At 42.4% G+C, this 25620-nt stretch overlaps 1 protein-coding gene and 1 long non-coding RNA gene across 3 annotated transcripts in view; one reads left to right on the forward strand and one right to left on the reverse strand.

Moving 5' to 3' along the window:
• The window catches only part of LOC129058021 (uncharacterized), a 116052-nt gene extending 94765 nt beyond the window's left edge, over positions 1 to 21287 (reverse strand). The window contains exon 1 of the long non-coding RNA XR_010136049.1: positions 20828 to 21287. This is a non-coding gene — a long non-coding RNA (uncharacterized LOC129058021). The remainder of the gene's footprint in view (positions 1 to 20827) is intronic.
• Positions 21271 to 25620, forward strand: part of CERS6 (ceramide synthase 6) — a 320581-nt gene continuing 316231 nt past the window's right edge. Inside the window, exon 1 of one of the 2 annotated variants that reach the window (XM_024243197.3) lies at positions 21271 to 21583. In XM_024243197.3, the coding sequence (XP_024098965.1) occupies positions 21414 to 21583 (170 nt within the window). In that variant the 5' untranslated portion in view covers positions 21271 to 21413. The remainder of the gene's footprint in view (positions 21584 to 25620) is intronic. The other variant, XM_054549443.2, reaches the window with a different exon arrangement.

The following is a 25620-nucleotide window of genomic DNA, read 5'->3' on the forward strand; positions in this document are numbered from 1 at the left end:
AATAATGTCTAACATTACTGAGCACTTATATATACTATTTGTTCAATCTTCACAACACCACCATGCATTAGATATGGTTTAATTTATTAAATTAATTAATTTATTAATTTATTAGCCCTTACAGCTTCTGTGAGTCAGGAATTCAGATGAAACATAATAAGTATAATTTATCTCTGCCCCATGAGGTCTGGCTCAGCTGGAGGACTTGAAGACTGCAAAGTTCTGAAGGCTCATTCACTCATGTCTGGTGGTTGACACTGGCTATCAGCTATGGGTCTAGGTGGGGATATCAGTTGCAACACCCACATGTGGCCTCTCCATGTGGCCTGGGCTTCCTCACATCATAGTGACTGGGTTTCAATGGCAAATGTGTGTGAGTGTGTGTGTGTGTGTGTGTGTGTGTGTGTGAGAGAGAGAGAGAGAGAGAGACAGAGAGAAAGTGCCAGGCAGAAGCCCTGGCTGGAAGTCACATTACTTTTGCCACATCCTTTTGTTGAGCCAGTTTCAAAGTTCAGCCCAGATTCAAGGGAAAGGAATACAGATTCCATCTCTTGATGAAGGAATATCAACATCACTTCATAAGACTAGCATGTGGCACGAAATATATATTGGTGCAGCTGTCTTTTGGAAAATATAAACTGCCACACACTTGTGTTTTATAGATGAAACACCAGAGGCTTAAAGAGTATAAATAAATTGCTTGTGATCATGCAACTGGTGAAAAGAAAAGCCAAGATAGGAATCTACTGGTTTCCAGAATCCATGCTTTAAAAAAAAATCAGTGTTATACTATATCCCACCCCAAATTCTTTCCAGCTTTAAATTTTTAAAGAAATGATAAATTTAAAATAATGGATTTCAATTTCTATTATAGAAAGTATGCCACAGACTTCATAAACCTGGAGTGGGGGTGGTAATACAAGATCACAATTATTTTAATTTCCAAATTACAAGAGCTGAAGCCTCTAATAATTCATGTCCTTGATCTTACTGTTTTCCCTAAAATTTCTTTCTCTCTATTTCTATAGCTCCTAAAGAGGTGTGTCTTATGTGCCTACAAACCTATCTGTCCTCTGTGAGACAGATACCCTGACTTTGTTTCCTCTACCACTGGTGGGACTTCTGAGATCATCAGTGACAAGGGAGCTGGGTCTTCTCACTACAGGAGCAGCTGGGGGGAGCCATAGGAGAACTGGTTTTGCACAAAGGTAGGAACAAAGACACACATACCAACTCTGAGCCACACTTTGTCTTGTCACCTAGGCAGAGAAGTAGCATTGCCTTTCCCAGAGAATGACAGGGTCCATGGAAGCTGATCCTTCCATTTCATTTCCACGTCATTCTCATTTCCTTTCACTGATGCTAATTTCTGTCTTTAAAAAAAAAAAAAAAGCAGTTGCTGGATGCGGCGGCTCACGCCTGTAATCCCAGCACTTTGGGAGGCCAAGGTGGGCAGATCATGAGGTCAGAAGATCGAGACCATCCTGGCTAACACGGTGAAACCCTGTCTCTAATAAAAATACAAAAAACTAGCCAGGCATGGTGGCGGGTGCCTGTAGTCCCAGCTACTCGGGAGGCTGAGGCAGGAGAATGGCGTGAACCCAGGAGGCGGAGCTTGCAGTGAGCTGAGATGGCGCCACTGCACTCCAGCCTGGGCGACAGAGCAAGACTCTGTTTCCAAAAAAAAAAAAAAAAAAAGCAAAATAATCCACCCCATCCTATCCTCATGCTATCTAGGACAGGCCGTAATTCAGCCTGGGTATCCAAACTTACTTCTACAGGGGTTAGGAAGACTTCTGTTTTTCCTTTCCACCAAAAAACTGCAACAAAGTCTACAGGGAAAGCTCAGCTCATAACACAAGAACTTATGTACCAAACATAACCTCTGACTTCTAGGGCTAAACATGGGTCTTCTGGTTATAGGTGACCTCACTTTGCTGCCAAAACAATGGGTGCACGTTTCCTTTTCATTTGGATGTCTCAAAGAACACTGAGGTAGTTTTTTCTAAACAAAAGAGGAGTTAACTCAAAAACAAATTCTCTTTTTGTATACTGCTCAAAGCTGTGAAAAAAAAGTTTTCCCAGGCTTCTTTCTACTTTAGCGAGATAACAAGGCCACAGCTTCAGAACTCTTTGCAAGAAGAAAAATTCTTGCTAAGATGTAGCTCAAATATGGGAGCCCAGCTGTGGGGGAGGTAGCAGAAGGCTCTACATTCCACAGCTGGCCTTTCCCTCATGGGATTAGGATACTACTAGTAATAGTAGTGATAGTAATAATGAGGAGGAGGAGAAGGAGGAGGGGAAAAGGGAGAAGGAGAAGGTACAGGAGGAGAGAAGTAAAATGCACTGAATTCTTTCTAAGTACTGAACACAGTGCTAAATGCTTTCATCTAGTTGCAACAGCTAGATGAGGTAGATACTGTTAGGCATGTATATGAAAAGATGCCGTTTTTTTCAGATAAGGAAACTCAGGTTTAAAGATGTTGAGAGTTGAGAGTTGTCCAAGTCCACACAGCTTGTAAGAGGTGAAGCTGGGATTTATTAATAGACCCAAGTATTTTTACTCCTGAACTCTTCCATAGTTTATATCAACTGTCTCCAGCTTCAAATTAGCTGTTAGCTGTTGTTTTCCTAAGAAATTCAATTAGTCCAAACTTTATTAAACACTCACTGTGTGCACAAATCCACGCTAGGTCCTGGGATGATAGAAATGGAATAAGATCCTGTTCCTGCCTGAGGAAGCCAGGGGTTCAACAGGGAAGACAACATGCATGGTAGGGAGGGCTCTTAGGGTCCTCTGGGATCACCAAGTAGGGAGGGATTAGTTCTAACCCTGACGTGATCTAGGGAAAATTCTAGAATGTGGTTTTTGCAATGGAAATAACTTATAAATACAATTTTGATAGGTAGAAAAGAAAAAAGGGAAAGACATTCTAAACGAGGAAATCATATTAAGAAAAAAGAAGACAAATGGTCTGTTAAAATGCATGGTATGGAGAGAAGAAGGTTGAATTGTCAGGATATGGATAGAAAGCTAGGTGGTTTGGGTGAGAGCCTCAAAAGATGGATCAGGAAAGACAGAAGGGAAGCCAGTTGTGGTGGGCCCTGCTTGTCCAGAAGGAGTTTGGATTTGTCCTGTGGACAGGGAGAGCCATTCAGAGGCTTTTGTGCGGAGGAGTGGCAGAATTATCTAGGTGTTTTCAATACCAGGTAGCTCCTGTAACCCCTCTAGTGGACAGGATTTTTGGATCCACCTTGCATACTTCTAAGCTGGTTGGGGTACCCCAAAGGGAGGGCCAGCCTCATCTTTCACCTTCAGTGCTCTATTTTGTTTCCTTGAATTGGATTTTTAGTGGCATTGCCTTTCATGTGGCTCTCATGTTACTTAGGTATATTCCAACAGTGGGGGAAAAGGCTGAGATTTGTGCTTAAATTCTCAACCAGAGGCCAAATGTTGACCACTGGCAGACATTCTCAGGGAGGGCAAAGGTTTGCAAGAGGGGAGAATGTGTGTGGGAGAAGAGCAAATCCGCTACAGTCCTGAAAGTGACCTGGGAGATGGAAGGGCGGGGAGAAGGGTTATTTCACAGTTATAGCCTTTTCCTGGCCTCTTCAATTACATTTGCTTATCTTTGTATTTTTAGCTTTATACAATTGAAATAATTTATCTTTATGGAAAGCCTAAGACGTGACATTTTTCCAAATGATTTGTTATTCTTTTTTGATACCGTAGACGTCTTCTTCACTGAGATCTATGAAGAGACTCATCCTTGCTAAGAAGCCTTTGTGAGAATGGTCTGGAGTCCAGAAAAGTAATCGCTGTAATGCCCCTATAATCTGTACCTTGGCTAACCTTGTAAAGCCTGAGCAGATACCTCTGTCTGTGCTGCCGACTAGATTAGAGTAGGTGGAATCAGATATTGCGAGAAAATAAAGCAGGCTTTCTACCTCAGTGAAAATTTCTCTTTTCAAACTGACAACCGCCTATAAACTGTCTAATTCCATGTGGGCTGCCATGCTTACCCTCAGGCGCTGAGTAGCTCTGGTGTGCAGCTTAAAAGTTAGTCCACCGGTCAAAACAGTTACTGGTTGACTGCTGAATTAGGGGGTTATAGAAGGCATAGAAAACCATATCCTCATGTTTAAGTAAGTTAAGAGATAATACCTACATGCAAACCTCTGCAAACTGTTCACCAAGCCTGTAGAAGAAATGCTTTGACATTGTTTGGAAGAATAGAGTAACCGGAGTGCAACTATGACTTCTGTACATTAGGAGGCAGGTCGGCCCAGGGGCCAGGGTAGAGGCCTGCACAGGGCATTTGGCCTAGACTTCCTAAGCTTACCACGTGCCTCAGATGTAGACATTTGACCCTACCAGTGTAGGTCAAAATGGGATGGGTCCTAGAACTCCCGAGAGTGACTGACAGCTCTAGAGGGAGAAGACATTCCTCATCAGCCTGAAGCGTATGGGCTAGTCTATACATTGTGCTCTGTAATTCATGTGTTTTAATAGATTTCATAATTGATGATGGCACAATTATATTGCATTGTGTTTGTGTGCGTTAATATTAATTAGGAAGTTTCTAAAATGGCCAGCTTGTAATTCTGTAGAGCCATTTTGTTATTATTTATTTTAATATACCGGGAGCCTCAAAGAATTAAAGTGAGTATGTTACCAGCAGCAAATCTGTACAGGTCTGCAGCAACCTCTATTCTTGCCTCCTAAGAAAGAATTTAACTGAGGGGTGTAAGGCAGAAGGAGAGAACAAGGCAAGTTTTAGAGCAGCAGTGAAAGTGTATTAAAAAAATTAGAGCAGGAATGAAAGGAAGTACATTTGGAAGAGAGCCAAGCCGGTGACTGGAGATCAAGTGTGCAGTTTGACTTTTGACTTGAGGTTTTATATGTTGGCATGTTTCTGGGGTCTTGCATTCCTTTTCCTGTGATTCTTTCCTTGAGGTTGGCTGTCTGCGTGTGCAGTGGCTTGCTAGCACTTGGGAGAGGAGCAAGTGCAGTGCTGGAGTTGTACACATGCTCACTTGAGGTGTTCTTCCCCTACCAGCCAAATGTCCCTAGAAAGTCAAATGCCAGTTAAACTCTACCATTTTTCCTCTTAATCAGCATGCTTGAGCCCTCTGGCCCAACTCCGGAGATCTTACTGGGAAGCTGCTGATCACCAGTTTCAGGTTTTTTCTATCTATTAGGAGATTACCTTTCCCTGGCACTGGCTACAACCAATTATTATTTTAGAGAAACAGTGTAACAGCCACCTGACCATCACCTGATAGTTGCCTGACATTCCTCATGGTGGTGGGGAGCCTTCTCTTGCCCTGCTCATGCCTGACTAGGTACCTACAAATGGAGCCTCACTTGACCTCCCTGCACTCTGAATATGAGGAAGTTATGGAGCTTCCTCAACTTGTCTCCTCAGTCCCAGCCATAGAGGAAAACACCTCCAGGTTTGGAAAACCGGTGTGCATTAACATGAATTATATGTGTGTCAGTACTTAAGCCTGCCCATTTTAGGTCCTGCTGACTGAGCTGTCCATCTTTCCCTGTAGCAGTCTATAGCATTTTCTTTTCTTTTTTTAATAATAAAAATTTTAAATATTTTATTAAAGAGACAGGTCTCGCTGTGTTGTCCAGGATGTAGTGCAGTAGCTATTCACAGGCACAGTCCCACTGCTGATCAGCCCGTGTATTAGTCCATTCCTGCACTGCTATAAAGACATACCTGAGACTGGGTAATTTATAAAGAAAAGAGGTTAATTGGCTCATGGTTCTGCAGGCTGTACAGGTTTCTCCTTCTGGGAGGGCCTCAAGAAACTTACAATCATGGTGCAAGGTGAAGGGGAAGCAAGCACATCTTACATGGCAGGAACAGGAGGAAGATAGACAGGGGAAGGTGCTACACAGTTTTAAACAACAAGATTTTATGAGAACTCTATCATGAGACAGCACTAGGGGGATGATGCTAAACCATTAGAAACTGCCCCTATGATTCAATCACCTCCCACCAGGCCCCGCCTCCAACACTGGGGATTACAATTTGACATGAGATTTCGGTGGGAATTCAGAGCCAAACCATATCAGCACAGGAGTTTTGACCTGCTCTATTTCCAGCCTGGGCCAGTTCACCCCTCCTTTGGCAACCTGGTGGTCCCCCATTCCAGGGAGTTTACCATATTGGAAGCAAGCTTAATGCAGACACCTGATCAGCATAGCACCCTACATCCCAGGACTCCTGGGCTCAACTAATCCCCCTGCCTTGGCCTCCTGAGTAGCTGGGATTACAGTTGCATACCACCAAGCCCAGCTTTGTAGCATCTTCCTGTTCTTAAAGCATTTAAGGGGTAGTCTATGAGCACTTGTTAAATCTACTAAAAATGAGAAGGTTCTGTGTGGAGACAGCACACATGAGGGTTGAGCTGAGACGATTCCAGCCTAGGAAAATGAGTAACACTGCAAGTGTTGTTAGCTAATCCTGCCACATGCTCAACTTCGACTACACTTTGACTGATTCTGGCCAAACTCACCTATGATGGCCAGTTTTAGTGCAAAAGTTTGCCTGTGTACATGTGACTTTGGGTCCACACACAGTTATTCTGATTAAATACCTGAGGCCCGTGTTGCCTACACAGGATATCCAGCCACTGTCCTAGCTCAGCTTCCAGAATAAATCTTTATTGATTGTTAGAAAAAAGTAAGTTTGACATAAAAAACCCCCCAATAATCCTGCATTTCACTCATTTAACAATGATTAACTGAACAGCCCCAGCTGCCAAGGGCTGCCCAAGGCATGGGGTAGAACAGTGACCAGGACAGGCCCTACTGTCCCCAAGCCCACATGCTGTGGTGGGAAGACAAGAACAAACAAATAAATAACTAAACCCACAAGAAGATTTCAGATGGCCACGAGCTATGTGAAGAAAATAACATGGGGTAATTTGATAGATTAGGTAGCAACTTTAGATTATATGGTCAGAGTTCGCTGCCAGAGGAAGTGATGTTTGAGCCCATGACTTGTACCTACATTTAGAGCTGAACATTTAGAGCTTTTTATTGTGTCCCATAACTATATAGAGCTCCCTGATGCAAGAATTCCAGAAGAAACAATAGTTACCTGGGTAATACTCAAGTCTCTTACTTAAGATAAATACTCTCATATATGCTTAATGATCTCTGAGTCCAACCAATGTCCTCTGAGAATGTTTGATTTTTTCTTCTGTGGACAGGGCAGGCTACTTGCTTGTGGGGAAGTGTCAGGGTTGACTGGCCGCTCCTGCTGGTTGGAGATTAGTTAGAATTGCCTGGTGTTAATTACGACTTTTTCCTTCACTTCATTTTTATTGCTATAAAGACCTTTTTTTCTGGAAGGTTCTTTTATTTGAGGTATGATGACATCAATGAAACCGATTTTGCAAACCACCAGTGGAGATTTGTCTTACTGTTTTATTGTGACATCTAAAGTCTTTTTCTCTTTTGCCACTGCCCTGTAGTCAATAAGTGGAAGAAATACTTTTAAAGTGGCTGTTGACTTAGTATCAATGTGTGGCCCACTGGTACTTAAAGATGCAGGGCATTTCCAAGCTTTCCATAAGGGAATAATTAAACCACCGCAGGTAACAAAGAATTAATTTTGAAGTATATTAAGTACCCTTAATTAGCACATTTGAGTTTCGTTTCCCCACAGGGAAAATATTCTCATGGCAACTTGCCATGTCAGAGCTTCTAAAACTTCTCCCTAAACTTATAGCTGAAGCCAGTTTTACTATGCAAATGAGGACTGCAAAAGTCTTTTAAGCCAAATCATTCATAAGCATTTAAGAAGCTCTGGGGCCTCTGGATTTTGTTAATAATTCTGTGGCAATCACTGGGGAAGTCTTCTGAATATATAGCTGGTAAATTCAGAGTGCCTAAACCTAATAACCCACATCTGTGCAGATTTTTGAAAGCTTGTTTTTTTCCCCAAATCCTGATTATGCTGTATTTTAATGGCATTTTAAAGTTTAAGTGAAATTAGAGATCATAAAAATGCCAGACAAATAGATACATCTCAACTTAGACACATCCATCACATGGAGTTGATAGTTTACAACATCATGCAATTAGGGCAGCACAAGGTATTACAGTTTATGAGTCTCAGATTCAATTAAATGAGATCAATTAATCCTTTGGCATATTTACGATATGATTCTCCTATTAAAGTATCTATGCTACATTGAATTTAATTTAACAATGAAAGTGGGCTAATCTGTTTGGCTATTATGTAGATTAATATATTTTTTAATTTTAGGGGAAGACTTTAAAAATTATATGTGCTTTTCAAATATGACCACGTAGAGACTACTTTCATATGTGTTAATGATTGCCAGGTAATGATTATTTTAGACTTAGATATGAACATTTGCCTAAGATGCACTTCTGAAGGCAACATTAATGATGAACAATTACTGCAAGGGAAGGTTACCTTTGAGATTCTACTCTCTTGGATCCACACATGAGAATGAGCTTGAACTCTATCAACCATTGAGGGAAAGGAAGAATATAGTCTTTTGATTTAGCATCATTGGTTCTCAGATTGTGCAGAGTGATTTCTGATATTGAACTTCTCGTGATTAAAAATAGCACAGAAATGTTCAAAGTGCAAGGAAGGGAAGCTGGCAAGTAACAGGTACTGCCAATACAACTATATGGCCTGAACCCTTTAATTTTTCTTCCCCACTGAGATCCTGTAGGCAGCTAGGAACATATTATGATATGGCCTTTTGGATGCTTTAGGACTTGATGTAGGATAAAGAAAAAAGTGATTTATTTCTTTGGCTTTTAAAATTTCTCTAACTTTTGAGCATGCTTCTGTCTGAGAGTAAGTGCCTCCTGGTTTGTCTTTTCTTTCTCCATGTTTTCGTTTCATCCTTGTTTCATCTGCCCTCTAAGAGAGGAGAAATATAGGACAGAAGATGTCCTAAAGTATTAGCGCATTGCCTAGTTTGTGTTATTGGAGATTTATGTTACTGGAAATTTTTGGGTAGCAGCAGAACAGGGCAGAAAAGGGCAAGAGGCTAGGCCATGTGTGCAATGCCAAGAAGTGTGATACCATGGGGATCTAGGCTTCTAAGCAAACCTGCCACTAGGTAGAGACAGTAGGCAATAAAGGTTCTGGAATGCCAGGGTAAGCCTTTGGTATGATTATACAAGAAATCAGAGGGCAAGAGGCAGACATACGTAAGGCAAGATGATTTAAGCATGAAACAGTAGACAGTGCCCTGATGAAGACATCTTAGAAATGGGGATACTTCTGCCTCAGCTATGTATCTTTTCATAGAATTTTGGTTGGACTATACAATCTAAAACAGCAGGCACTGTGTCTCTTTTGCTCAGTATTATATATTTAACTCTTGGCATTGAGCTTTGTAAATATTTGTTGAATGAATGAATGAATTCTGAGACTGAAGTCCATCCTAGTACTGCAGCCCAGGATCTGTAGGTGAAACACAACTCCTCCTCCACTTCCTCTGCATCTTCCTTTTTCCTCCTCCTTCTCATCATCAAAATGACTGAAGCCACTTTTTACTGAACACTGACCACGTGCCAGGTGTTACACTATGTGCTTTACATTCATTATCTTATTTGAAACTTACAACAATTCTACTGGGTAGGTGCTGTTTTCTTTGAACCTCTTTAATAGGGATTGAGGCATAGAGATTTTTACCTACCAATGGTCACATAACTAGTGACTAGGGGCCCTTACTCCAAACACAGGCATTTGACTTGAGAACTCATGCTTTCAAGTGACATTATTTATCATGCTTCTTGTTCCTATAATGTTAATCATGAAAGTGCATCCTGAGATGATAGTTTTTGCCACCCTGAATCTGTGATTAAAATGAGACCCCTGATGATCTACACTGGACATGTAGCATGAATGAGAAACAACCTTTTCATGCATCAAGCCAGAGAAAGTTTGTTTTTTTCAATTCTGTGGCACAGCAGTGCTTATTCTGATACAGATGTTCCTCATTTTTGCCCCCTTCAAATAATCTAAATTTGTTCCAGAGATGCCTACTCAAGGACATTAGTCATTCTCTAAGGATATAAATGTGTGTTGCAAGAATTTGTTTAAAATTACTCAAAGATCCCATATGAACTTACAAATTAAGTCATTATATGATGCTATTACATAAGGGTATAAAATAATCTTTAAAATATAATATTAATCTCATTAAAATAATCCATTTTGGTTACCTTCAAATGATAGATCAATAATAGTTTAATAGTATTTCTTTGTACTGCTTCCTGTATCTCCTTTTTTATTGTACTTTCTTGCATACTTTTATTTTTCTTTTAGGCTTTTAATCTCCTCCCTTTTGAGATGGTTAATGAAAAGTCTCTGAGGATGAGAAAAGCATCCCTAGAATAAAATTGCTGAACAGGATCAACTTCAAAAGCATGCAGATTAAAATTTCCACATCATGGGCACATGAAAAAGGAAATTATTAGGGTACATGTCTTCCTCCCAACCGAAGGAGTTCCAGATTCTGTTTTGTATTCCTGCCCTCCTTTCCATGGTGGTTTTTTTTTTTTCTTTTTTTTGAGACGGAGTCTCACTCTGTCGCCCAGACTGGAGTGCAGTGGCACGATCTCGGCTCACTGCAAGCTCCACCTCCCAGGTTCACGCCATTCTCCTGCCTCAGCCTCCCAACTAGCTGGGACTACAGGTGCCCGCCACCATGCCTGGCTAATTTTTCCTATTTTTAGTAGAGACGGGGTTTCACTGTGTTAGCCAGGATGCTCTCGATCTCCTGACCTTGTGATCCACCTGCCTCGGCCTCCCAAAGTGCTGGGATTACAGGCATGAGCCACTGCGCCCGGCCTCCATAGTGTTTTACATTAACTCCAAAATATTAAAGGGAACTTAGATGATGTCTATTTCCAAGTCACTTTTACAAAGGAATACCTCTTCCCCCACATGTCTAACAGTTAAACCTCTACCTCAATACTTCACATGACAGGACATTTACTGGTTGATGTAGCTGCTGACTCATTTTTGGCCAGCTTTGCACATTTCTTCTATGAAGATAAAATTAGCCTTTTAGTTATATCAGCAAATTGTCCTAAAGTCTGCCCTCTCCACCTATACAGACTAGGTAAAATTGCACCCCCGAAGAGACCTTCCAATATTGGAACACACATATCAGGTCTCCAAAGAATCTTTTATTCTCTATTTTCTTCCATGGTTCCCAGGATAACTGGAATACAGCTGTCCCTGTGGATCCCACCTATTCCTTACACATGGCTCAAATTCAGTTTCTTGGTCTCCTGAGATTCAAAATCCAACTCTATAATTTTTCTAATTTTCTTCAGGTTACATACTCTAATTTGCTTGTTTGTATAAACTGCCAATATCAAAACCCAATCTCTACAGGTTTCCACAAAATGACACTGGATCTAAGCAGTTTGTGTTTAAGATGTTTATAATAGCTTTGTGGCAAAAACATCCTGAGGAATCGCACAGTAGATGCATGGGCTTCTGAAACCTCCCTCCATCCCCTTATCTCTCTCTTCCTTACTTCGTTCCTCACTTTCTCTGCCCAGTAAAAGCTTATTCTTTTATTCATCTCAGAAATAACAGTCACTCATTCCCAGATTTAAAAGGCTCAGCCTACCTTAAAGGTAGATTATTTCAACAAAGTCTGGGTCTTCTTTTCCTAAAACAATGAAATGTTCACCAATTTGTTACAATACATAATAACAATAAGTTCCTCCTTTTAAATGTTAAACATGTTACATTATCTCATTTAATCTAACTTTAAGCCCAGGTGGTAACAATATGATTCCCTAGGTTTCAAGAGCTCGAGTAGTTTTTATAAGGAAAAATACATTACTACTGGCAAAATCCGGCCCTTAAACCTACATTTTCTTTTTAACTCCAAAGTTGGTACTCTTAACATGGTTACTAAACATCTCCTCAGGATTTCCATATCTCTCACCATTGTGATTGTTACTCATTGGATAAATTCCATTAAAACAAAAAGTGTTCCTTTAAAAATATGGCCTCCTAAATAAATACAGTCCTTTAGCCACAAAGACAAAGAACTAACTGAAGTTTGCAAACACTGGCCAATAGATAAAAAGAAGGAAGAAGAAAGGAGAATTTGAATCCCTGTAAAATCTTCAGTTTATGAATATTTACTTTTACGTGGCCTGTTTAATTTATTTTGTTTCCTGTCTGGCTCCTGAAGTCATCTGAGTTTGCAATCCCTACTTTTAAATAATATGGCACATTCTTGGCTTCCAAGCATTTGATAGTTACAGTTATAATCCTTCCCGAGCAACCCAATAGGTCTACGACTTATGGTAACTTCTAACCTTGCTGTGGAATGAATATGAATTGCCTGTCCTCTAAAACTACTGTTTGGCATAAAGTAATTCAGCAAATGAGTGCACCTAGAAAACTACCCAGCTTCTACATATGACATGACGTTTCTATTCTCTATTTGTCTTTACATTTTTTATTCTATACAGAAAACTATATGCTATAAGGTCATTCATGTTCTGTAGAATTCATGAAGATCTTAGAGTTTAAACTTCAGAAGTTTCCATTTTTCTCTGAATCAACACTGCTGATTGATGATTTCTATGATGCCTATCTGTTAAAAAAATTTTTCAAGACTGGGAGCAGTGGCTCACACCTGTAATCCCAGCACTTTGGGAGGCCAAGGCAGGCATATTACCTGAGGTCAGGAGTTTGAGACCAGCCTGGTCAACACGGTGAAACTCCATCTCTACTAAGAATGCAAAAATTAGCTGGGCATGGTGGCAGGCACCTGTAACCCCAACTACTTGGGAGGCTGAGGCAGGAGAACTGCTTGAACCTGGGAGGCAGAGATTGCAGTGAGCCAAGATTCCACCACTGCACTCCAGCCTGGGCAACAAAGCGAGATTCTGTCTCCAAAAAAAACAAAAAAAAAAACAAAAAACAAACAAACAAACAAAAATTCAAGTATAACCAACCAAAAATAGCACAAAATTCATCCGAACTCACTAGACAAATGGTTGATAATTCTGCAGGCAAGTTAGACTTTTGTTGTTGTTGTTGTTCAGAGGCAAGGATTCCCTGGGTGACATGGAGTATAACTCAGAGATATTCCTAATGTCTTCATGTAGAAGTGATTAGTCAAATACATAGTGCTGTGATTTGTTCAAGGTGATGATACTAGACGTGAATCCTGTCGTTGAATTCTAGATCCATCTATCCAACACAAAAATACTATTCCTATTTTATAAGTGTGAAAACTAAGATGATTTTGCTGGGCTTTGCAAGATCATGTCTTTATTAACAGATTTTCTCATAGTCATAGGTGTGAAAAATAGAATGGGTCATTCTGTGAGGTAGTGAGCTTCTTGCCATCAGAGATGTTTAGTCATAGCTCAGATGATCACAAAAGATGAATTGTACTCATTGGTATATAAGGTCCCTTCTAGTCCTGAAATTCTGTTTCTATATAAAGTAAATAATTTCAAGCAATATTTCAGGTTATTTACTCTTCCCACAAATTTGGCCAGATAATTGCTTTTCTGTTTCTCTTTGATTATAAAAACCTTTGCATAACGGAAAGTAGAACTTAGGCATTCTGGCTCATAAATCTAAATGTGTCCCCAAAAGTTTGTGTGTTGGAAATTTGATTGCCATTGTGGCAGTATTAAGAGATGGACCTTTAAGAGATGAACAGGCCATGAGGGATCTGCCCTCAATTGGATTAATGCTGTTATCTTGGGCGTGGATTAGTTACTGCCAAAAGTGGGTTCCTGATTTTAAAAAGGGGTAAGTTCAGCCCCATTCATCTCTCTCTCTGTCTTCATATGTGCTTGCTTGTCATGTGATCCCTTCTGCCATGCGATGACCCTCACCAGATGCCAGTGCCATGCTCTTGGATTTCCTAGCTTCCAGAACCATGAGCCAAATAAACTTCTTTTCTTGATAAATTACCCAGTCTTTGGTATTATGTTATAGCAGCAGAAAACAGAAAAAGACACCTTCCCCCTAAATGCTATTTACCTATATGTATATGCAGAGAATGCCATCATTGCTGATTATGTCTAGCAGGTGGTTGAACATATGCATAAACTTAGAGATATATATAGCTAGGTGAATTTAATCTCTAACTGGATAGCCCACAGTCAGATCAACCTAGCTGTTTCTCACTTTTCTTTGGTAGTCTTGCAACACATTTGGCCTGGTTAAAATTTTAATGCGATTCTAACACAACATTAGTAGGTTGAAGAAAGTTGCAAGGGGAACATTAACATTTAAATAGATTTTGATTATTAGAGAGAAGTCAGAAAATCTAGCCAGTGATTTGATTTAGTTAGAAATACCAGAGTAATTGATGGCTGTCAGTATTAGAAAAGATTTTCCAGAGGTAGAAACTGTCAAGATAAAGGAGGGAGGAGAAAGATCTTCAACGTCTGACATGGTTGTATGAAAGAATGTGAGCATAGGAGGGAGCAAGTCTTGCTGGAGAACTTCCAGCAATAACATGTACTCAATTCCCTTCCGGGTTACAGACCTTAACTCAGCCTAACTCCAATGCTGTGAGTTAAATACTCATTTCCTTATCTTAAGATGGCAGGAGAGGCTGCGTTTTCTGCACTGCTATCGGTGATCTTCATATTGTGGGGCTAAATCCTGCTTATTTCTTGCCCAAACTAGTCCTCCCCACCTCCCACTCAATATTGTATAAATGAAAACTCAAGAGATTAGTACATGGACCACAAAAAATGAGTGTAGATTTAAGACAGTTTTGCCAACCACAGCAAGGAGGTTTTACACTTATGAAAAACAACTGTACAAATAAAATTTAGCAATATTTCCATATTATTCTCAGTGAAAACCAGGTTCCTTTAAAATCAATGAATTGTGTGTTTAAACTGAGCGCTTACCTTTAGTACTTTCCTGGTGTTTTAAGCAACAAATGATTTTTATTTGTATATATTTTTAAAACCTACAATAGTTGAGTGTGTATTGTGTACCCGGCATCATGCTTATTGCTATGATCAGAGATAAAATACAGTTCTTACTAAATAAACAGAAGTATTCCTTTGCCTCATCTTAAAGGCCATTTGTAATCTGGAGTGCCAGCAATATTTTGTTTATTGTCCCCAGCAAATCTTCCTCACTTTCTACCTTTGATCATGCCTTTTCAAATCTTACCTGTTCTTTAAAGTCTGATTCCATTTTTGTGTCTTCCTTGAAGCTCCCTTGATCTCTTCAAAACAGAATGTCTCCTTCCTCCTTTGAGCAGGAAGTGCTTGTTGTCTGCAGTACTTGCACACTTGTCACATACTGTCGAGGGCCATCTTCAGTGGTGTTGGCATGTATTGTTATCTAGCTTTTCATGTGAGCACATCCTGCTCTCCAAATAGCTTTTATGTTCTTTTTGTAGAACAAGTACTATATAAATTTGTGTTATGCAACCCATAGTGGAAATTCATCTAAACTTCTGGCTGATCGCCTGCATCTAAAAAGTGGAGATTGCGGCTGGGCGCGGTGGCTCACGCCTGTAATCCTAGCACTTTGGGAGGCCGAGGCGGGCAGATCACGAGGTCAGGAGTTTGAGACCAGCCCGACTAACATGGTGAAACCCTGTCTCTACTAAAAATACAAAAATTAGCCAGGCATGGTGGCACGCGCCTGTAATCCCAGCTATTCAGGAGGCTGAGGCAGGAGAACCACCTGGGAGGTGGAGGTTGCAGTAAGCCGAGATTGCGCCACTGCACTCCAGCCTGGGCGACAGAGCGAGACTCTGTCACAAAACAAAACAAAACAAAACAAAACAAACAAAAAAAAGTGGAGATTGCTTACAATGTGAACTCAAATTAAGACCTGGATGTGGACCTGAGAATGAGAGATAAAGCTCAGCTTTGTTGGTATTTTCCAGTTGCTTGGAAATCAGGGTGTATTCTCAGGTGATGTTTTCTATTCAGAAAACAAAGCATGCTTTCCTAATATGCAGTGCAACTGGTGTCACTTCCCCTGAACACATTTTTTTCTCCCCTTTTCTCTTGCCTTGTCCCTTGTATTTACCGACCAGCTACTTACTTTCTCACTGGGCTACATATTAGTCTGATGCATAAATTGTATTTTGGTTTCCTGGGGCACCAATTAGAAGTCTTTCTTGTACATTTACAAAGTAGCTTTCTTGGGAGGTATGCTGTGCTATCCCCCTCCTGTGACTAACTTCCCTAGGGCCTCAGCTGAGCTCAGGATAGTGTTAAAGACATGTACTCTTGCTGTGCACAGTGGTATGCACCTGTGGCCCAGCTATTTGGGAAGGAGGCTGAGGCAGGAGGACTGCCTGAGCCCAGGAGTTCTGGGCTATAGTGCACTATGCCAAATGGGTGTCGGCACTAAGTTCAGAATCAATATGGCGACCTCCTGGGAGCAGAGGATTACCAGGTTGCCTAAGGAGGGGTGAACTGGCCCAGACTGGAAACTGATCAGGTCAAAGCTCCCATGCTGATCAGTAGTGGGACTGCACTCCAGCCTAGACGACATAGTGAGACCCCATCTCTTAAAAAAAAAGACATGTGCTCTTAGAGTAATGTCTTGGATAGTGGGATTTTTGTGAATTGAAATAGCAGCAACTCAACCCAAAAGCAGAATTTATCAAGATATGAGGCTGTTTCACAGAACCTAAGGATGAGAAGTTAGTTGGCCCCTAGGTATTAAATGGAACCTGGAGCTCCAATGCCAACAGGACTCCCTGTGTGTCTCTTACCTTTAACTCTACAGGACTTAACTCTACAGGTCTGCTTTATTTTTTTTTCTCTTGTTGTAGACTAGCTTCTGCTTTTTCTAGCTGTGTAATGAAGCAAGGGGGCCAACAGCTTCTGAGCTGGAATCCTTGAATCTAAGCGTCCATAGAAAGAAAGACTGTCTTGACCCGACTCACAACACCTGAGAAAGGCTTTTATTGCCATGTTAGGCCAATTGTCCATCCCTGGATCAATAAAATGTGATCAAATTTGGAATGACAGTTTACTCTAATACGTTTCTGGGGTAAACGTTTAGATGCAAAGTGGTAGGACGGGGCATTGGCTGGAGGAGTTCTACTAGACAGATGAGGAATAGGTGTTTGCTGAACTGTACATGGGTATAGAGAGGAATAGTTTACGAGCCCTTTCTCATGTGTTATCTCATGTGAGCCTCATGACAGTCAGTGACAGAGGCAAGACAGGTACTGTTGATGCACAAATCACACAGGAGGGTATTAACACGCTCTTAGAAACAAAGGAACTTATGGAAGATTCATAGAAAGTACTAAATCTTCCTTTTACTGTCCAACAAAACTCACCCTTCAAAATGTTCCCGAAATCCCTCCACCTTCTCAAAGTTGATGAATGGGAGAGCCACATTATCTTTTGTTCTCCTATTAGTTTAGCTTCTACGTTCCAGGGAAGTGTAGTTTCAGGGAAGCAGGAATGAGAGAAAAGGAGAGTGAGATGAGAGAGAGGAGAGGAAATATAAGGGGGTGAATTACTGAGTGGGTCACAACCTTGAAATAAAATGATGAGTTTGTATCAGGGGGTGAGTTACTGAGTGGGTCACAATCTTGAAATAAAATGATCTTGAAATAAAAATATCAGGGGATATTTTCAGAGGCTGTTTGAAGCTATTGTGTGTGTCCGAGGGGTGGGGAGGAAAGGAATAAAAACGTACTCACTGTCTTCATTGCCCATGATCAAAGTCAGATCCCAGGGCATTAACTCACCAACAGTATTATACATGCTTGGGGACATAGAAGGAGCTGCTGGAGAGCACAGAAGCCATGGAGTAGGAAGCAAGGTACTATGAGGTCATACAGGAAGGAGTGACATGAGAAACCAGGGGTAGTCACAGAGGAAGTTTGGCTGGCCCAGAAGGCTAGGCTCTGACATGTCATGACATGTCATGACATGACTTTCGGACACAAAGGTGGTGAGAGGTCTTTAAAAACCTCTGTCTATGGCCTACGAGAATGCAGCTGGTGCCAAGGCATGTTCCAGTGTTACTGAGAAGCTCACCACATGGTCTGGAGTGGTGACGGCAACTTCTACTCCCAAATGAAGACTCACTTCAATGACACCTCACCTCCCTCACCCCAGAATTGACCAATTCCTTCTTTATGCCCACACTATTCTACACACGAGTCTAACATGGATATATAAATATTTAACACAATTATTCAGATTTTTTTCTTCTCCTTGAGAAGACTTTTTGGGGTTGGAGTAATGTTGATTCATTTATTCAATAGTTTATTGAGTATCTACTATGTGCCAGGCACTTTTTTTTAAGTGCTAGGAATAGAACAGTTGATAAAATAAATACAAATCTTTTAACTTTCTGAAACTTACATTTTAGTGCATGTGTGTGTGGGCAATTGATGAAGATATAGGTACAATACATGTTGTGTTGACGGTGGTAAGTGCCTTGGAGGAAAACAAAGCAAGATAGGAGGAGTGGTGATGGGGAGTGAGGGATGTAGATTAACTAGGGTGGCCAGGGAAGGCTTCAGGGAGAAAATGACATCAGGACATAGCAAACATGGATGTTTGTGTGAAAAGAGTTCCAGGGACAGAGAAGAGCAAGCACAAAGGCTCTAAGACATAGCTGGTGTGTCCCAGTAAGGGCAGGGTGGCCAGTGCGGACTCAGGCAGGGTGAAGGAGAGAGAAGAGTAAATAAGTCAGAGTTAATACGGAGCCAAATATCACAGGTCATTGGAATAATTTGGCTTTCACTTGGGAGAGATGAGGAAGAAGCAGGGTTTTCACCCCGGGGTGATCTGACAAATTTGCATAGGATCACACTGGCTGAGAATAGACTGTAGAGGGGCAAAGGGTGAAACTGGGAGTTGGGAGGTTACTGGAGTAATGTGGATTAGAAGTATTGGTTGTTTGGACCAAGATGGTAGCAGGGGAGGTGGTGAAAGATGGTGAGATTATGGTTTTAAAATGGTGCTGATGGGATTTGGGATGGATTAGAAAGGAGGTATGAGAGAAAGAGAGAAGGGGAAAAAAAATGACTCCACATTTTTGGCTTGAGCCAAGACTACAGGAGGAAGAGATTTTAAGGGGAAAATTAATAGTTTGGTCATGAGATAGCTTTTAGACATCTGAGTGGTGGTGTTAAATTGACAGTGGATTTAAGAGTCAGAAGGTCAGGAAAAAGTTCATGGCTAGAGATATAAATATGGGAGCTATTAGCATGACATTGGAGGGCATACAGATGTCATTAAAAGCCACGAGACTGGATAAAATCACCAAATGAATACATTCAGATAGAAAAGTGAAGAGGAAAAAAGACTGACTCCTAGGCCACTCTAACTTCTAGGGGTTAGAAAAGTGAGGAGTAACCTGGAAGGAGACTGAGAAGAAATGGCCATGACGGAGGAAGAAATCCAGAAGAGTGAGGCTTCTGGAAGCCAAGTCAAGAATGTTTTAAGACACAGGACCTGACAACTGGGCCAAATGCTACTGACAGAGGTGTTGTGAACTGCTATGAACTGAATGTGTGTGTCCCCCAAAATTCATATGCTGAAATACTAGTTCCCAATGTGATAGTATTCAGAGACAGTCTTTGGGAGGTAATGAGCTAATGAGCGTAGAACCTTCATGAATGGGATTAGTGCCCTTATAAGAAGATAGGGCACTAATCTGTGCTTCCTCTTTCTGTGCTCTCTGCCATGTGAGGATACACAGGAAAACAGCTGTTTGCAAACCAGGAAGAGGATCCTTGCCAGACACTGGATCTGCCTGCACGTTGATCTTGGACTTCCCTGCCTCTAGAACCGTGAGGAATAAATTCTGCTGTTTAAGCAGCCTGGACTAAGATAAGAACTGACCTTTGTGTTTAGCAACATGAAGATCACAGGTGACCTTGAGCAGTTTCAATGCAGCAGAGGAGGCAAATGTCCAAATGGAAGTTCAAAAGAAAATGAGGGGAGAGAAATTGGAAGCACCAGTATAAGCCATTCTTCAGTTTCACTTTCAAGAGACAGAGTGGAAAGAGGGGAAGGAAGGGTAAAAGAAACTCTCTCTCTCTGTCTCTGTGTGTGTGTGTGTGTGTGTGTGCCGTTATATGCCCATTGGAAAGGTTTAGTATAGCCTACTGGCAGCACCAGGCAGAAAATGAATGTGAGAAAAATGAACAAAAACGCCCCAGAACCATGTATACATGGGCCATGGAATGAATTAACACATGGCTCCTGTATCAGTGGGGAAATGCATTGCGGGAGGGAAGGTGCCTGGGTTAAGCCTCACAGGCCTAATGCCTTAAGGTTTCAGATTCAAAAGGCAGAAATAATGAGCCTGCCGAGTAGCACAGTGGAGGTTCTCATGATGTGCGAGGTCAAAATGTGGTCTAGCAGCCTTTTCAGAGGTTAGTTGAGAGGGGTGGTTTTACAGAACGCTGCAGTTGCTATCATCATCATCATCATCGTCATCAAGTAGCAATTAATAATCAAATAGCAATTAAGTGCCTAATTTTTTGTACCACCTCATAAATCAATATAGGGGGGCTTGTTCCCTGGGGGAGCTACTTTGATGAGAAGCAGCAGTATAAGAGGCCGTAAAGTCAAAGACTGGGGAAAGGCAGGCGTGGGGCAGAGGCAGAAGGCTCTTGCCAAACCATCCTGCCTCAGTTCCTGATTTTTCACCCTGCTTCTCCAAGCGCGGGAGTGGAGGATCCTTTCCCTCTCACTTCCTCCTTTGCTCTTTGCCCCCCTCCCCCTCCCTTTTGCTGTCCTCCCGGAGCAGGGCTGGTTCTGAATCTTGGCCGCAGCCCCTACCTGCTGACCCACCGCCTCCGGGCGCACGGGAAGAGGACTGAGAGCCCTGAAACCCCAGCGGGGCAGGAGCCAGCGTTCTGAGCATGTGCGAGCCAGCCAGGGGGCTAGGGCGGATTTGGGGGGTCGACTTCAGGTCGTCGCCCTAAGCGCAAAGCGAAAGACCGGTGAGAGCAGGGGCGGGCGACACTCCTCGGAGCGATGCCCCTGCGCCCAGGGCGCAGCGACTGCGCCCTGCCCTCCGGGCGTGGGCGAGTTGGCCGCGTGTGTGCCTCGCTGTTTGACGCGAAGACGAGCCAATCAGGGCAGGCGGCCCGAGCTGCCATGTGACGGGCGAGGCGGCCCCTTTCCCCAGCGCGGCCAGAGGGAGGAGAGAACCGGGGCTCGCCGCGAGCCTTCGAGAGCAGCGGCCGCGGAGGAGGCGGCGGCGGCGGCGGCGGCGGGCGGGAGCGGTAGCGGCGGCGGCGGCGGCGGCGGCGGCGGCGGCGGCACAGGCTCGGGGCCAGCCGGGCGCGCATCCCCGGGCGCCCTGCGCGGTGGAGAGCTTGGCGGGCTGCGGGTGCCGCAGGACAGGAGTGGACAAAGCAAGATGGCAGGGATCTTAGCCTGGTTCTGGAACGAGAGGTTTTGGCTCCCGCACAATGTCACCTGGGCGGACCTGAAGAACACGGAGGAGGCCACCTTCCCGCAGGCTGAGGACCTCTATCTCGCTTTTCCCCTGGCCTTCTGCATCTTCATGGTGCGGCTCATCTTCGAGAGGTAAGAAGGGCTGAAGCCCCTCCTCCCCTCCCCCTGCACACACACACACGCGCGCACACGCACACTCGCGTGCTCTCTGGCGCACGCCCCCGCGCCCCCAACGCTCGCGTTCACGCCTCCCAACGTTTGTGTTCGGGGAGGGGTTGCTGACCCCCCTGCCCCGCTGGCTTTCTGGGAGCCAGAAAGGGTCTGGCTTGCCACGGATTTCCTCCCGGGCGCCGGGGAGGAGCCGCGGAGCGTTAGGGTCGCCCCCTGTCCTCCTCCTGGGCCCTGCTCTCTCCTCCCGGCAAGGGCAGGCGAACAAAGGTGAGCGGTGGTCCGGCTCGGGACCCGCCGCATTCCACGGGGCTCGCCCCTCTCCGCCGGCGCGCCACGCAAGGCTGCCAGGCAGGGCTTCCCGCCGGGGCCCGCGCCACCCACCTGACAGCCAGGAACGTTCCGGACGCGCGGCCCAGAGGGAGGAGGAACCGCGCACACTTCAATCTTTATGCTCCAGCACACGGATTGTGGGGGTTGTGCTTCAAAAGAATTCGCCAGGGACTTCTTGACTTCTGGTCGCTGTTTGGTTTTTATCCGTGAAACTATCAGGCCCACAGTCCTGGCAAATAGGAGATAATAGCATTTCAGGTTATTAGCGGTTTCTTTAAAAGAGGATATGACAGGACGGGTCCACATCCTGCAAAATGGTGATATTAAACTGATAACCCTGTCCTATGAATAATCATAAACTTCTTTTTTGGTACTCGAAGGCACTTAAAATTTGGAGGAATTGTCATGCAATTGTATAGTTCCTCGGTTTGGTTGGATATCTCCATTGTGTCACATACAAACTTGTGTTATTCTCATGGAATCCGTTTTCGTCGCGAAACTAGATTGTGCCTGCCATGCATTCTCTGGGTGCTACTGAAAGAAAACCGGGACAGCAGCATACTTTTTTGTTTTTCGTAACAGAAAATATTGTCTTCCCCTTTCTTGTACCCTTCCCTTCCTCTGCCCAATTCATCAGTAAAGGCTGAATTTCTTAGATCACAAAGTAGAGTTTAGATTGCATTTCTCGCTTCCACTCCGCCTTTCTTCCCTGCCTTCAACTCACCTTGGTTTTGTTTCTTAAGCTTTTGCTGGTACCTTATTTGCTGTTCCTCTTTGCCTGAAAACCACTGTTGAGGGTGGCAGAACGCGTCTTTTGAGTCATTTGCTGCTGGAAGAGGCAACAAAGCTTCATGGGGACAAAAAGTATCTTTTGTTTCAGGAAGGTATATTTTTCACCGGACAATATTATTGCTTGAAAACGAAGTCAGCTGTTCGCCTGCAGAAATTGACATGCACAAAGCAACAGACTTAAAGACCTATGTTTAAATCATTGGAATCTAATACAGATGTGTCATTGATCCTATACAAAAAAGGATCAAAAAAGTCACAGCAGTGCTGTGAAAAAGTGGGTGTGTTTGCAGGTGTAGAGTTACCTCTAGAACAAATGTTTGGTTACAGAAAATATGAACTCTATACAGTTTTGCAGTCTCTCCAAAAACAAGCAGACTCAGGGATAGCAGGTTGCTCTATGTTGGCACATAGTAGGGGATCTACACACAATTGCTGAATTCTGATAAATTGTGTCTTGATAAATTCTGGCTGGGCTCACTTTTAGATAGATAATGCATTTGAAAGAGATGTGCAGTCTTATGTGTTGGAGAACAAAAGCATGATCTGTGCACAAAAAGCTGAATTTTCCTGACATCCTCCTTCTCTGTGCTGATTCCAGGCTGTTCACTGTGTTTAAAAAAATTAATTTGTTAGAATGGAGATGGCTTTGTACTTAGATTGTCTCTGCCTTTAAAAAGATAAACACTAATGTAATAGTTGAAAACTGGAAGTTCATTTTTCCTCTTTCTAAACATTTTTTATTTTCTTTCTTTTTTTCCATAATCCCATGATTCGACTTACAGTTTACATAGAGGGGTGAGCTGCTTTCAATTGTCAGTCACAGCAGATGTCCTCATATTGATATAAAGTGAGTTGGTCAGTTTCCTTCAGGCCATTGATCTAAGTAGAAGAGATTTAATGGCCTGTATGGAAAGTGAAAGTTTATGGTTAATGTTCAGAATAATAGTCCAATATGGCACATATGTCACAGAATGCTGCTGACTTTTGGAAGACTCTCTACTTTGTTTCTTCCTATGATAGCTCTGTCTTTAACCATTCAGACCTTCTCAATTCTCTGAAAATCCACAATTTAGTTGTATCTAGAGTTAGAAGTTCTGCATGTTTCTCCTCTTCTCAAACCTAAATGACATATTCTGGGATCCAACCTGTGACGTTCATCTCAGTAGCATCCATCAAGGGCCTGAATCAATAAAATAGAACCATTCAGTATTATCACTGCTACAACTCACTTTCAGTGGCCTTCTAGCATATTGTATATACATCCTTTTCTTTTGCAGTATTCTATAATGTATACGATGATTTTAAAAGCCTGTTGTGAATCCCTTTGTGGAATGAAGTGCTTTTGTAATAGGAATAATTCTCTCAAGATTCTTCTCTTTGTATGCTTTGTCATTTATTTCAAAGCTGAGACCATACCTAAGAAATACCCGATTATCCAAGTCTTTATTTTGCATTAAGTGAAGTCAGTAATGTCCTTGTTGAGGCTAAAATCGTGAATTTGAATGCCTTCTTCTCAGCCTTAGGTATTTCTCTCTATGAAGAGAAACATCAAAGAATTGACTGAAATGGGCTTTGCCCAGTTAAACAGTCGTTTCTTTTTGTTTTCATCCCGGCTGTTGTGATGTTGATAGTGGAGGCATTGGTAGCCGGAACATGTCACTTTATGACAGCATATGGACAGCAATATGGAAGCCCAGCATGGTTGGTAAAAAATGAGGCAGCCTAAGGTCAGTGACTTTTGGCTGAGTCTGTGAAGATCTCAAAGCTTGGTGGTTTTTAGCATAGCCTTTATGCCATACTTAACTCCAGGTAAGGACCAGGACCACTGTAGCGACCAATTGATTGACAGAGTAAAGTATGTGGGTTTTTTTTTTTTTTTTGTCCCAACTGGGCTGTTTCTCTTGGAATGAAAATTGTATACCATTATATTATGTTAAGTTGATCACAAAGAACAAAATGTTATTTATTAATAATATAGCATTGTCATCTATTTGATGAATTTTCTTGATTTAATGCTTGTTTAGATTCAGTAAGCCATTCTCAGGAACTATAATAAATGCTTCTTCCAACTTCACTTTTTCAAAAATGTGTTTTGCTATGGTATTTATAAATGTGGAAATTGTGCTGAATCTCTTTAGAAATAAAAATTCTTTGAGTTATTGTTACAAATGTCTTTAATGCTGTGGATTTAGGAGAGATGCAGAAAGTATAGATCGGGAATCAGAACACTCAAATTCTAGTCAAAACTTACACTGGGGCGGCCTCCTAATTTATCTCTGTTTATTTTCTCATTTATGTGTTGAGGCAAATGGCCTTTGTAACTTACTGTTTTCACCCTCCTGATTCTTTGATTCCTGTGGATCATCTGTGCTTGAAGATTACTAATTATTATCTAATGAAACTTTGGAGCGGCTGAATGTCTTTTTTTTCTTTTCTTTTTTTTGAGACATGTTCTCCCTCCATCACCCAGGCTGGAGTGCAGTGGCATGATCATGGCTCACTGCAACTTCCACTTCCTGGGCTCAAGCAATCCTCTCACCTCAGCCTCATGAGTAGCTAGGACCACAGGTGCATGCTACCATGCCTAGCTAATTTTTTGTAGAGATGGAGTCTCCCTGTGTTTCCCAGGCTTGTCTCAAACTCCTGGGCTCAAGTGACCCGCGCACCTTGGCCTCCCAAAGTGCAGGGATTATAGGTGTGAGCCCCTGCACCTGGTCAAGAGTTTTTTTTTTTTCCCACAGAAATATTGTAGTCAATGGTTTTGTTTCTTGTATTTTTCAGTTGTGTTTTGAGTTAAAAGAATCATTTGGGCTATCATTTATGCTCCAAAAAGCTACAGTATTTCAGGATAACCAACAAAGATTCTATAGAGAAAG

The sequence above is a fragment of the Pongo abelii genome, chromosome 11 (genome assembly GCF_028885655.2).
Source record: "Pongo abelii isolate AG06213 chromosome 11, NHGRI_mPonAbe1-v2.0_pri, whole genome shotgun sequence".
Lineage (NCBI taxonomy): Eukaryota > Metazoa > Chordata > Mammalia > Primates > Hominidae > Pongo > Pongo abelii.